The sequence below is a fragment of the Gorilla gorilla genome, chromosome X, assembly GCF_029281585.2.
Source record: "Gorilla gorilla gorilla isolate KB3781 chromosome X, NHGRI_mGorGor1-v2.1_pri, whole genome shotgun sequence".
Classification (NCBI taxonomy): Eukaryota; Metazoa; Chordata; class Mammalia; order Primates; family Hominidae; genus Gorilla; species Gorilla gorilla.
In genome coordinates, this window is record NC_073247.2 from 124461018 (window position 1) to 124476014 (window position 14997).

The 14997-nt window shown below is 35.2% G+C and overlaps 1 protein-coding gene across 1 annotated transcript; it reads left to right on the forward strand.

The window, feature by feature from the left end:
- The first annotated feature begins 2273 nt into the window (after positions 1-2273).
- LOC101150009 (high mobility group protein B3-like) lies at positions 2274-2879 on the forward strand. Its single transcript, XM_055375818.1, has one exon. The coding sequence runs from the start codon at positions 2274-2276 to the stop codon at positions 2877-2879; it is 606 nt and encodes a 201-aa protein (XP_055231793.1).
- The last annotated feature ends 12118 nt before the right edge of the window (positions 2880-14997 follow it).

Below are 14997 nucleotides of genomic sequence, written 5' to 3' on the forward strand. Positions count from 1 at the left end.
CCTTGCCTTTTAATGAGTAATGATTCCTAAAATTTGAATAGTAAAGTTGATCCTCACAATAAACTTATGAAATAAACATTACCCCCATTTTCAGAGCAGGAAACTGAAGCTTAGAAAAGTTAAATGACTTTTCCAAAGCCACAGAGCTCTTAGGTCTGTTGAGTAACAGATTCAGGAAAAAAAAAAAACCTGGAGAAAGAAGAAAGGCTGGATGAGGACAGAAGGCAGGGTCCAAAAGGGTGTAAGGGAAAGGGAGAAATATTTTATGAATCCTAAATTTCTGCTTTGGGAAAATCGGTGCATAGATATATCCTCCATTAAAATAAGAACACAGGCACACAGCAGTATCCCCACCTCTCCACACTCTTTCTCCCTGGTAGTGGACAGTGAGGATCAGTAAATTATTGAGATCAGCTTGGCTATTAGGTTCAAAGCATCTCTGTACATCCCAGTGGAGATGTACAATAAACATAGTTATATGGGTCTAGGGCTCAGGGGAAAGTTCCAGGCTGAAAGTTCATGTGTGGAAAATACAAGCCTAAGGGTAGATGATAGAACAAAGGTATTTGTCAAATACGAGGGCCAGGGACAGGAGCAACCCTGAGAAACACTCACACTTAAGGGATAGGTAAAGAAACAAGGACTTGTGAAGGAGACAAAGATTGGTCAGACCTCCTCCAACCACCCTGTTTCCCACATACCACAGCTTCTCAAGGACAAGAGGTGGCTCAGGAAGAAGTGGCTCAGGAAGGATGTGGGGACTGGGGGCAAAGTGGTTACACACCCTTCCAGCTTTAAGTGCTGTATCGACCAACTATTGTCCGGTGGTAACTAGGGATGAGCTGTGAGAAACCAATCTTACTCAGAAATGAAACAGTATTTCCAGCTTCCTTAATCATTCTTTTTCATTTTTAATGAGTTCTAAGGGGCAACTCAATGGCTGATACTTGCTGTGCTTGGCAAAGAGCCATCAACTCTGGTACCACCTGGTTTTCTTTCTTGAATTTAGACAAACTTTGAGGAAATACAGGGAGGCTGGAAGCAGGTCCAAGCACCTTGAATTTGGCCTTGAGTAGCTTCAAACCATGTGTCTCTTGTGTCTTTCTCCCTTTACTCTTGTGGGATACCACAAGCTAAATTATTGCTGTGAGAATTGCTCCACAAATCAAAGATTCTCTCTTTCACCTTGGGCTATCACTTTCACCCTTCTCAGGACTTAATTCTTCTACCTAGGGAAAAAGTTTAAAAAATTTTAAAAATTATCATTATACTATGGGAACAAATCATTAAGTAGCAAAATAATTTTGAGGTAATTGTTATTAGTATTACTACTACTTGTGGGACCACTACATTCATTCTATAATAATTTGTTGACCACCTATTATGTGTCAGAGACTGGAGAGACAATGATAACAGGACAGACAAGATTCTTGCTCTCGCAGAGCTCACATATTAGTAGGAAAGACAGCCAATAAAACAAGTGAACATTAATGAAGTAGAGAGATAAGTTTTAAAACAAAAATAAAATTTGGTGATACGATAGAGTGTTGGAGTGGGAATAAGGACAACTTTAGATTAGATGGGGTAGTTAGGACCCTCTGATAAGGTGATATTTCACATGAGACCTAAAAAGTCAGAAGCCAGCCCTACAAGGAAGAGAGGTAAGAAAATTCCAAGCAAAGGAAACAGCAAATAAGGAAACCTCAAGTTATACAAATGATCAACGCGTTTAAGGAACAAAAAGCAGGTTAAGGACAACTGTATATTTATGTGCAAAAGAATAAAGTTGAACTTCTACCTCATCTCACACCATATACAGAAATTAATTTAAAATGTATCAAAGAATTCAATATAAGAGCTAAAATCATAAACCTCATAGCATACATAGGTATAAATCATTGTGACCTTGAATCAGGCAATGTGTTTTAGATATGACACCAAAAGCACAATCAACAAAAGAAAAAAAGATAAATTGCACTTCAAAATTAAAAGCTTCTGTGTATCAAAGGACACTATCAAGAGAGTGAAAAGATAACCCACATGGGGGGGGGAATGTTTTCAAATCATATATCTGATAAGGGCCTAGTATCTAGAATATATAAAGGACATGAAGGCAACCTAATTTTAAGACACCCCAAAGACTGGAGTAGATATTTCTACAAAGAATATATGCAAAAGGTCAATAACTACATGAGAGGATGCTCAAAATTATTAGTCATTAGGATAATACAAATAGAATCACATGAGATGGACTAGGGAACAATACAGTCAGGATGGCTGAAGGTGACCACAAGAAACCAAAGGGCAAGATGTCTGCTTATGCCTTCTTTGCGCAGACATGCAGAGAAGAACATAAGAAGAAAAACTCAGAGGTCCCTGTCAATTTTGTAGAATTTTCCAAGAAGTGCTCTGAGAAGTGGAAGACCATGTCTGGGAAAGAGAAGACCAAATCTGATGAAATGGCAAAGGTGGATAAAGTACACTATGATCAGGAAATGAAGGATAATGGACCAGTTGAGGGAGGCAAGAAGAAGGACCCTAATGCCCTCAAAAGGCCACTGTCTGGATTCTTCCTGTTCTGTTCAGAATTCCGCCCCAAGATCAAATCCACAAATCCTGGCATCTCTATTGGAGACATGGCAAAAAAGCTGGGTGAGATGTGGATTAACTATAGTGACAGGGAAAAGCAGCCTTACATCACTAAGGCAGCAGACCTGAAGGAGAAGTATGAGAAGGATGTTGCCGACTATAAGTCTAAAGGAAAGTTTGATAGTGCAAAGGGTCCCACTAAAATTGCCTGGAAAAAGGTGAAAGAGAAAGACAAAGAAGACGAGGAGGAAGAAGAGGAGGAGGAAGAGAAGAAGGAGGAGGGGGAATAAAAAAACTGTTTATCTGTCATCTTATGAATGCCTTAGAGTAGGGGAGTGTCATAATTGACATATCTCTTATTTGAGAAGCGTCTGTTGCCCTCATTAAGTTTAATTACAAAATTTGATTATGATCATATTGTAGTCTCTCGAAGTGCTCTAGAAATTGTCAGTGGTTTACATGAAGTGGTTGGGTGTCCAGAGCATCCTGAAACTGTATCAAAGTTGTACATATTTCAAACATTTTAAAAATGAAAAGTCACTCTGGTATTCTCCCTACTCTGTGTACATTGCAGGTGGAGTGACAAGGCATTTAAAGATGTTTCTGGCAGTTTTTTTATTTTTAAGGTGGTATTAAGTCTATGGTTATTGGCTAGAAATGCTGAGTTATCAACTGCATATATCTATAATTTGTAAAAAAGAAAAAACAACCCCGACAAATTCTTCATGCTCCTTGCTTGGCATTGAGGCTGTGGGGGAAGACGCCTTTTGGAGAGGCTGTAGCTCAGGGTGTGCTGCTGTGAGGCTCCACCTGTTGACTCTGCATGGGCATCCATTTAGCTTCAGGTGGTCTTGTTTCTGTGTATAGTGACATAGCATTCTGCTGCCATTCTTAGCTGTGGACAAAGGGGGTTCAGCTGGCATGAGAAGTGTTCGGTTTTTTGTTTTTAGTGAAGTGTGATAGTTTTAAAACTGTTTTTAAACAAACTCTGGAATTCTTAATTGCTAGCAAAATAAAGAGCCACTGGATCAATGAAAGTTCAAGAACCTTCTGTACTTAAATACGATTTGCAATGTTCTGTTATTTTTTCCTATGTTTAGAATGCTGAAATGTTTTTTTAAGTTAAATAAACAGTATCATACTTAAAAAAAATGAGATACCACTTTAGACCCACTAGGGTAACTATAATAACAACAATTTTAAAAACAGAAAATAAGTGTTGGGAGGGAGTAGAGAATTTGGAACCCTTGTACTTTTCTGGTAGAGGTGCAAAATCATGCAGCTGCTGTGAAAAACAGCTTGGCAATTCCTCAAAAAAGTCAACACAGAGTTACTATGTGACCCAGCAAGTCTACTTCTAGGTATACACACTCCAAAATCAAAGCCAGGTACTCAGGCAAAAACTTGAGCATAAATATTCATAGTAGCTATGAGTATTCACAGTGTTTATAGTTTCACAGTGGCGAAAAAAATAGAAATAGCTCAAATGTTCACTAACCAGTGAATAGATGAAATGTGTCCATTATATACAATGGCATATTATTCAGCCATAAAAGAAGGAAGTACTGATAGATACTACAACATGAATGAACCTTGAAAACATTATGCTAAGTGAAATAAGCTAGACACAACAGGCCACATATTGTATGATTTATTTTATATGAAATGTCCAGAACAAGCAAATCTATAGGGATAAAAAAATAGATTATTGGTTGCCAGGGCCTGGGGGAAGGGAGAATGGACAGTGTAGGGAAGGAAGAATCATTTTTTTTCAACTTTCATAAATTCCAGTTAAAGCAGATCCCTATAATAAAAGGCAGAGGCAGATTAACAAGAGAAAAGCAAAAGGAAGTTTATTACTATATATATATAATATGTATTTATATTATGCATATTATACATACATATTATATAGACACATATAATATAATGTGTTTATATAAATATATAAATATAAATATATTTCTATGACTATATAAATATATTTCCATAAATATATAAATATAAATGCATATTATATTATATATGTATATATAATGTATTATATACTTATATAAATATGAATATATAATACATTCTATATACATGTTATATATTATATAACATAATTTTTATATGTTATATATAATATTTATTTTATGTTTATATAATTGTATGTACTTATATATTATATATTATATAAGATTATATATGTTATATATTATACATAATATATAATTACTTATATGTTATATATAATATATAAAACATACATATGGAAGATACCCAGGGAATTAGTAATTCTCAAAAATGTGGCTTTGAAGTCCACCTTATGTAGCACCATCAACAAACAACAGTCAGTTTTTAGAGAAGTGACAAGACAAAGAAAGAGGACTGTGAGTCTCTAGGGGTGATAACTTGTGGGAAGGTAAATAATGGCAGATAAAAGCTTGTTAGTAAAGCTTGTTAGTAAAGCTTGTTAATGTAGATTTCTGTGTTGCCATCTCAAGGCTTATGAGAATCTAAAGTTTTCTTCAGTGGTTAGCCTTTGTTCTCCCTGGTAGAAAGGAGAGGTGGTGTATCTTTGTCTTTGTAAATTTATATTCTGTTTTTAGACAAAAAGAGGGAGGGCAGAGAGCTTTCCTACATCTGCTTTTTCTCAGTTGCCTTCAGCTTAAGACAATCCTTATGCCAAAGAGGCATATTTGAGGGTAGTATATTCTGGTCTCCCACAGAAGAGATTGCTCAACATTTACACATCGTGAAAAAAAAGAAAAATAAATCACCATGAAAAAATAAAAAGAAAAATAATTTAAAATATCGTGAAAAAAATAAAAAGAAAAAGAAATTAAAATCAGTTTCAACACCAGAGGATTTCATGAAAAAATAAAAAATAAAATAAAAACTAAAAACATTTACAGAGTTTCTTTCAGGGCAATAAAAATACTCTAAAACTAGAAAATGGTGATGGTTGCACAACTCTGTGGTCATACTAAAAACCATTTTAATTAGGTGAATTGTACAGTTTGTGAAATATATCTCAATAAAGCTGTTATGCATTTTCAAAAACCAGGCTAATGTGATAGGAAAATAGTAAGCAAGAGGGAAAGTGACAGAAGGGGCAGAAATGGAAATTTCCTAAGGATGTCATCCTCCTATGGCCCCATGAAGGTCTAAGTCTCATCACGCTAAGTATAGGCTTAGCAGCTTCCTTAACTTCCTTGAGCTAGGCAAAAGGCCTTTTCTTTCCTTCTAGAAATTAGCACTCCAAAAGAAAGGAACAAAGAACCCTATAACAACTCAGGGAGAAAAAGAATATTTGTCCCTGTTTCTAGAGTAAAGGTAGTCCTAGTACCCTCCCTAGTCCTATAAATGCTGGGAATGTCCTCCCAACTCCCCACTCCAAACACTCTGGACACAAAAAGTGTGTCTAGAGTAATCAAAAGAAGCAATGGAGAGTAATCAAAAGAATCAAAAATGGAGAGTAATCAAAAGAATCAAAAAGTAATCAAAGAAGCAATGGAGAGAGGCTACAATAGGGAGAGGATATCCTTCTTGCCACAAAGACATGGAGGTTTGTTTAATGGCTCCCTACATCACATCAGTTCTCTCCAGAACGGTGGCCCAAGGATCACTTTGGTTAACATTAACTACATTTTATTAAATGCTTACTGTGTGCCAGGCATTATGCTAGGTGATTTTACATAGGTTATATCATTTGAGTCATACAACAATCTAGTGATTATCTTACACATTTATATCCCCAATTTAATAGCTGAGGAAACTGTGGCAGAGGTGGTTCAAAACCCTGCTTAAGATTTCAGAGATAATCAGAACTGGCATAGAAGTTCTGTCCATCTTAACTTGTTCTTCAGCATCACATCATACTACTTTGTCTCTTCTGACCCCCAGGAGTACTCCTATTCTGTGAGGTTATGAGAGGAAGCTCAAAACCATTATTCTGGAATTGTAGCCTAAAGTTGTCTTAGCTAGCAATCATAGCTAAGAGATACTAACCATTTACTATCTAGTAAGTGCTGTAGTAAGCACTTTTACATACATTATCTTGTTTGATCCTGACAACAAGCCTGAGTAATACGTAGTATTTTATCATCCCCTTTTTATGATTGGGAAAACCAAAACATATTTACAAGAACAAACTTATCCTAGATCGCTCAGCTTATAAAAATACTGACACTGAGGTCCATTTCATACCACGGGACCCTTACTTTTTTTCTTAACTTTTTAAAATTTTGGTAAAAATACACGACACACATTTTACCACCTTATGGTATTTGTCTTTTTGTGATTGGCTTATTTCACTTAGCATAATGTCCTCAAGGTTCGTTGGTGTTGTAGGATATGTTAGCATTTTTTTCTTTTTTAAAGCTGAATGATATTCCATTGTGTGGTGTGTGTATAGACACACACATATATAAAAAATGTATATGTAAATATGTATACACAAATTTTATATGTAATACATTTATATTTTGTTTCCATTCATTTTGCTTATCCACTCATCCATCTATGGGCATTTGGGTTGCTTCTGCCTCTTTGCTATTGTGAAAATAGTGCTGCTGTGAACAAGAGTGTGCGTATATCTATTTGAGACACTGCTTTCCATTTTTTTAGATATATACCCAGAAGTGGGATTGTTGATTCATATGGTAGATCTATTTTTAATTTGGGGGGGAGGCATCATACTGTTTCTCATAGTGGTTGCACCATTTACAATCCCAACCACAATGCAGAAAGGTTGCAATTACTCCACATTCTTGCTGACACAGTTTATTTTCTGTTTTGTTTTGTTTTGTTTTTTTAATAGTAGCCATCCCATTAGGAGTGGGCTAATATCATTATGTTTTCATTTGCATTCCTCTGATGATTAGTGATGTCAAGCATCTTTTCATATGCTTCTTGGCCAGTTGTATATCATCTTTGGAGAAATGTCTATTTAAGTCTTTTGCCCATCTTTTAATCTGGTGATTTGGCTTTTTGTTGTTGAATTGTAGAACTTCTTTATACTTTGGATATTACCCTTTATCAGGTATGTGATTTGCAAATATATTCTTCCATTCCATAGATTGCCCTTTCAACCTTTGATGAAAAATGTTCATCAGTTTGATGCAGTCCCATTTGTCTATTTTCGTTTTTGTCACCTGTGCTTTTGTTGTCATATCCACAAAAATTATTCTCAGGTCTAATGTATTCTAGGAGTTTTATAGTATTGGGTTTTATGTTTAGGAATTTAATACACTTTGAGTCAATTTTTGTATGCTGTATTGTATAAGACAAGGTTCCCACTCTACTCTTTCACATGTGAATACCCAATTTTCCTAGCACCATTTTTTGGAGAGACTGTTTCTTCCCCCACTTGAGGGGGATGTCTTTGCAACCTTGAGGATTATTTCATCATATACATGAGAATTTATTTCTGGGCTGTCTATTCCATTCCATTGGTCTATATGTCTGTCTTTATGCCAGTACCATACTGTTTTGATTACTGTATTTTTGTAATATGTTTTGAAACCAGGAATTGTGAATCTTTCAATTTGTTTTTCTTTTTCAAAATTGTTTTGGCTCTTTAGGCTTGAGATTCAATGTAAATTTTAGGATGGATTTTTCTATTTCTGCAAAATATCCCATTGGGATTTTGATAGGGATTGTATTGAATCTGTAGATTGCATTATTATGGATATCTTAACAATATTGTCATTTAATCCATGAACACAGGATATCTTTCCATTTATTTATGTCTTAATTTATTTAAGCAACATTTTGTAGTTTTCAGTGTAAAAGTCTTTCATCTCCTTGGTTAGGTTTACTCCTAAGTATTTGGTGCTGTTGTAAATGAAATTGCTTCTTAATTTCATTTTCAGATTGTTCATTGTTAGTGTGTAGAAATACCATTTATTTCTGTGTGTTGATTTTGTATCCTGCAATTTTGCAGAATTCCTTTATGAGTTTTACCAGTTCTTTGTGGAGTATTTAGGATTTTCTATATATAAGATCATGTTTTCTGTGAAGAATAATAATTTTACTTCTTTCTTTTCAATTTGGATTTTTTAAATTTCTTTTTCTCACATAATTTCTCTGGCTAGGATTTCTAAAACTATGTTGAATAATAGTGGTGAGAGAGTGGTAAGAATAGGTTTCCTTGTCTTGTTCCTGATAGTAAAGGAAAAGTTTTAATCATATCAGTGAGGCTGACATTAGTGTGGGCTTTTCTTATATGGCCTTTTTTATGTTGAGGCATTTTCTTTCATTTCTAGTTTGCTGAGTGTTTTTATCATGAAAGGTTATTTCATCTTGTCAAATGCTTTTTCTATAATCTCAATTGAGATGATCATGTGGTTTTTATCCTTCATAATGTTAATGCCATGTATTACATTGATTAATTTTCACATATTGACTCATTCTTGCATTCCAGGAACAAATCCCACTTGGTCATAATGTATAATTCTTTTAATGTTCTGTTGAACTCAGTTCACTGGTGTTTTGTTGAGAATTCTTGTATCAATATTCATCAGAGATATTTATCTGTAGTTTTCTTGTAGTGTCTGTCTGGCTTAGATATCAGTGTAATGCTGTACTTATAGAATGAATTTGGAAGTGTTTCCTTCTCTTCAATTTTTGGAAAAAGTTTCAGGAATATTGGCACTAATTCCTCTTTAAATATTTGGTAGAATTCTCCAGTGAAGCCATCTGGTTCTGGATTTTTATTTGTTGGGAGGTTTTTAATTATTAATTTAATCACCTTACTTGTTATTTGTCTATTTGGATTTTCTCTTTCTTCATGATTCAGTTATGCTAGGTTGTGTGTTTTTAGAACTTGATTCATTTATAGGTTATCCAATTTGTTGGTGTACAATCATTCATAGTATTCTCTTAAAATCTCTTTGTATTTCTGTGGCATCACCTATAATGTTGCCTCTTTCATTTCTGATTTTAGTTATTTGAGTCTTCTTTCTCTTTTTCTTGGTTAATCTAGCTAACAGTTTGTCAATTTTATCTTTTTTTAAAAAAACTCTTGATTGTTTTCATGTTTTCTATTCTCCATTTTATTTATCTCTGCTCTAATTATTATTTCTTTTCTTCCACTAGCTTTGGGTTTTGTTCATTTTTTTTTCTAATTTCTTGAGATATAAAGCTAAATTGTTGATTTGATATCTGCCTCTTTCTATAAACTTCTCTCTTAACACTATTTTTGCTGTATCCCATACTATTTTGTATTTGTGTTTTTGTTTTCAAAACAGAAAAAAAAATCTCGTTTTGTCTCAAAATCTTTTCTAATTTCCCTTGTGACTTCTTTGACCCATTGGTTGTTTGAGTGGTTTGTTTAATTTTCACATATTTGTGGATTTTTTCTACTGCTATTGATTTCTGCCTTCATTGCATTGTGATCAGAAGACATGCTTTATGCTTTCATAATTTCGATCTTTTTGAATTTGTTAAGACTTATTTTGCAGCATAACATGTAGTCTATCCTGGAGAATGTTCCATATACACTTGAGAAGAATGTAAATTCTGCTGCTGTTGGAGAAACTGTTCTGTGTATGTCTGTTAGTTCCAATTGGCCTATAGTGTTATTAAGTCCTTGTTTCTTATTGATCTTCTGTCTGGTTGTTCCATTCATTGTTGAAACGGTGAGGTATTGACATTTTCTACTGTTATTTTGGTATTGTCTATTTCTCCCTTCAATTCTATCAAAGTTTGTTTTACATATTTAGAAGCTCTGGGGTTTGGTGCATGAATATTTATAATTGCTATAACTTCTTGGTGAATTGCCCTTTTGTCATTATATAATGTTCTTCTTTGTGTTTTGTAACAATTTTTTATTAAAGTCTGTTTTGTCTGATAGTAGTATAGCAACCCATACTCCCTTTTGGTTACCATTTGCATAGGAGCCCTTACTTTTAGCCTCCTATGTTATACCACCTTCTTTCTGGCCCTTCAGTACTTTTTTCTTGTGGAGGGAGAGAGGGAGCTTTGAGTTGCTTCTAGGGGTTAGGTATATGCTAAGATATTTTATTATTTCTCCTGTAAATCCAGTGGACAAATGAGTAAGGCCTGTGGTAATCCAGTGTAGATGGCCCCCTTAGGGAAGGAGACATGCAGAATATCAGAGAGTCTTGCATACACATTCATAAGACCACTTCTCTAAAACTTCCCACTGTTCCTAAGTAACCACCCAGAACCAACAGGATGGCACTTCAACCACTCAAAGCCTTTTCAAAGGGTCCCGCTCAAAGCCTTTTCAAAGGGTCTCTGATATTACCTATCACTGAAATGAAGCAAAGCTTAAAGGACTCCTGACTCTTTCAGCCTCCTTCTTCTCATCTTTTACCAAGAGTGTCTTGTGACCCTAAAATTCAGAGTTAGCAGTGGTCAAGGCTAGTGAAGGTCTTTGAAGTCTTTCTTATGAGGCCAGAAAAAGGAAAATATAAAATGAGGCTTCTAACTAGATCTGTAAACAACTTATCTGAAAGTCAAGTCCTGTGAACTAACATAACATCTTGTCTTCAGAGGAAGGCTTGTTGCCCATATCTGAGTCCCTGGGTTTCAAGGCTGTTCTTGGGACTTCCACCAAGTGGGGCCCTTCAAAGTAATCTTTGGGAGAACTGCATATAGGAAAGACCATTCATAAGCTAGGGCAATGGCAATAGAACTAGTTGCTACAGCTAAGATTGTACCATTACCTGAATTTCCACTTTCATCCCCCCATACCTCAGCAAGTTTTAGTTCTCACTGACTTATATCCTTTACAAAATAGCCTCTTGCAATAATGCAGATATTTAGGTTGGCTACAGCTGGCTTTGTGCCTGTAGGTCTCTGATAGAAATAATCTAATAATAGGGTTTTGTGTGAAAGTAGAGAGCCGAATGACATCTAATAATCATGAGGCATCCTGTTGATTAATGGGCCAATTGTCCTGAAGTTCATTTGGTCTGAACTTGGCTAGAAAACATCAAACGTGGGTTGTTACCCAGAGCAACACAACAGCAGCTCCTTATAGCTTCCATGTTAGGCCAGAATGAGAAATGACAATCGAATTTTTTAATCACAGATGAGCTATACCTTTACGTGGGACTCTCATCAACTTTTCTTCATGATTCCTAAAAGATCAGCTGATCCCTAATGTATATAACCTGATTTTCCCCTCTTTGTGGAATTACCAAATGTCTAGTCTCTAAGCACCCTCATTCCTTCTCCAAGAAATTTCTATAAAAATTGGCCTTTCACAACAACCGGTACCAGCCAATGCAAAAACTGCCAAATTGTAAAGACCACTGATGCTATGAAGAAACTGCATCAGATAACAGGCAAAATAACCAGCAAACATCATAATGACAAGATCAAATTCACACATAACATTATTAACCTTAAATGTAAATGGGCTAAATGCCCCAATTAAAAGACACAGATTGGCAAACTGGATAAAGAGTCAAGACCCATCAGTGTGCTGTATTCAGGAGACCCATCTCATGTGCAGAGACACACATCAGCTAAAAATAAAGGGATGGAGGAAGATCCACCAAGCAAATAGAAAGCAAAAAGAAGTAGGGCTTGCAATCCTAGTCTCTGATAAAACAGACTTTAAACCAACAAAGATCAAAAGAGACATGGAAGGCCATTACACAATGGTAAAGGGATCAATTCAACAAGAAGAGCTACCTATCTTAAATATATATGCACCCAATACAGGAACAAGCAGATTCATAAAACAAGTCCTTAGAGACCTACAAAGAGACTTAGACTCCCACACAATAATAATGGGAGACTTTAACACCCCACTGTCAATATTAGACAGATCAATGAGACAGAAGGTTAACGAGGATATCCAGGAATTGAACTCAGCTCTGCACCAAGCAGACCTGATAGACATCTACAGAACTCTCCACCCCAAATCAACAGAATATACATTCTTCTCAGCACCACATCACACTTATTCTAAAATTGACCACATAATTGGAAGTAAAGCACTCCTCAGCAAATGTAAAAGAACAGAAAACACAACAAACTGTCTCTCAGACCACAGTGCAATCAAATTAGAACTCAGGATTAAGGAACTCACTCAAAACTGCACAACTACATGGAAACTGGACAACCTGCTCCTGAATGACTACTGGGTACATAACGAAATGAAGGCAGCAATAAAGATGTTCTTTGAAACCAATGAGAACAAAGACACAACATACCAGAATCTCTGGGACACATTTAAAGCAGGTGTAGAGGGAAATTTATAGCACTAAATGCCCACAAGAGAAAGCAGGAAAACTCTAAAATCGACGCCCTAACATCACAATTAAAAGAACTAGAGAAGCAAGAGCAAACACATTCAAAAGCTAGCAGAAGTCAAGAAATAACTAAGATCAGAGCAGAACTGAAGGAGATAGAGACATAAAAAATCCTTCAAAAAATCAATGAATCCAGGAGCTGGTTTTTTGAAAAGATCAACAAAAAGATCAACTAGCAAGATTAATATGGAAGAAAAGAGAGAAGAATCAAATAGATGCAATAAAAAATGATAAAGGAAATATCACCACCAATCCCACAGAAATACAAACTACCATCAGAGAATACTATAAACACCTCTACACAAATAAACTAGAAAATCTAGAAGAAATGGATAAATTCCTGAACACATATACCCTCCCAAGACTAAACTAGGAAGTTGAATCTCTGAATAGACCAATAACAGGCTCTGAAATTGAGGCAAATCTCTGAATAGACCAATAACAGGCTCTGAAATTGAAACCAATCAATAGAAAAAGAGAAAGTCTTTGTGTGCCTGCCTTATTTCAGTTAATATAATGACCTCCAGTTCCTTCCATGTTGCCAAGCCTGGGACTCAGCAGGTATGCTGTATGTCTTCTTTTGAGAAATGGCTGTTCAAATCTTTTGCCCATTTTTAAATCAGATTATTAGATGTTCTTCTATAGACTTGTTTGAGCTCTTTTCTACATTTGTTGTTAATCCTTTGTTAGATGGGTAGTTTGGAAAAATTGTCTCTCATTCTGTGGATTGTCTCTTCTCTTTGTTGATTGCATCCTTTGTTGTGCAGACACTTTTTAACTTGTGATTCCATTTGTTCACTTTTTATTTGATCACCTGTGCTTGTGGGGTATTACTCAAGAAATTTTTGCCCTGACCAATGTTCTGGAGAGTTTCTCCTAAGTTTTCTTGTAGCAGCTTCATTTTGGGACTTAGATTTAAGTCTTTATTCAATTTTGATTTGATTTTTGTGTTTGGCAAGAGAGAGGAGTCAAGTTTCATTCTTCTGCATATGAATATCTAGTTTTCCCAGCACCATTTATTGAATGTCCTTTTCCCAATGTATGTTCTTGGCACCTTTGTAAAAAATGAGTTGACCATAGATACAGGGATTTGTGTCTGGGTTCCCTATTCTGTTCCATTGGTCTATGTGTCTGTTTTTATATCAATATCATGCTGTTTTGGTTGCTATAGCTCTGTAGCATAATTTGAAGTCAGATAAAGTAATTCCTCCAGTTTTGTTTATTTTGCTCAGAATATCTTTGGCTATTCTGCGTATTTTGTGGTTCCATATAAATTTTACAATTGTTTTTCTGTTGCTATGAAGAATGTCATTGGTATTTTGATGGAGATTGCATAAAATCTGTAGATTGTTTTAGGTAGTATGAACATTTTAACAATATTAGCTCTTCCAATCCATAAATATGGAATATGTTTCCATTTACTGGTGTCCTCCTCAATTCCTTTCATCAGTGTTTTATAATTTTCATTGTAGAAGATCTTTCACTTCTTTGGTTGATTCTTAGGTTATGTATTTCATTTGTACCTGTTGTAAATGAGATTACCTTCTTGGTTTCTTTTTCAGATTGTTCACTGTTGGCATATAGAAATGCTACTGATTTTTGTATGTTGATTTTGTATCCTTCAACTTTACTGAATTCGTTTATCAATTCTAATAGCTTTTTTTGGTAGAGTCTTTAGGTTTTTCCAAATATAAGATCATATTATCTGCAAACAAGGATAATTTTTCTCCCTTGCTATTTGGATGCCCTTTATTTACTGCTCTTGTCTTATTGCTCTAGCTAGGCCTTCCAATACTACACTGAATAACAGTCTTGAAAGTGGGCATCCTTGTCATGTTCCAAATCTTAGAGGAAAACTTCAGTATTTCCCCATTCCGTGTGATATTATCTGTGGGTCTGTCATATATGGTTTTTATTATGTTGAGGTATGTTACACCATGCCCAGTTTTTGAGAGTTTTTATCATACAGAAATCTTGAATTTTACTAAATAATTTGTCAACATCAGTTGAAATGTTCATATAGTTTTTGTGTTTTATTCTATTGATATAATGTATCACATTGATCGGTTTTCATATGTTGAATGATGCTTGCATCTCCAAGCTAAATCTCACTTGGTCATGATGAATG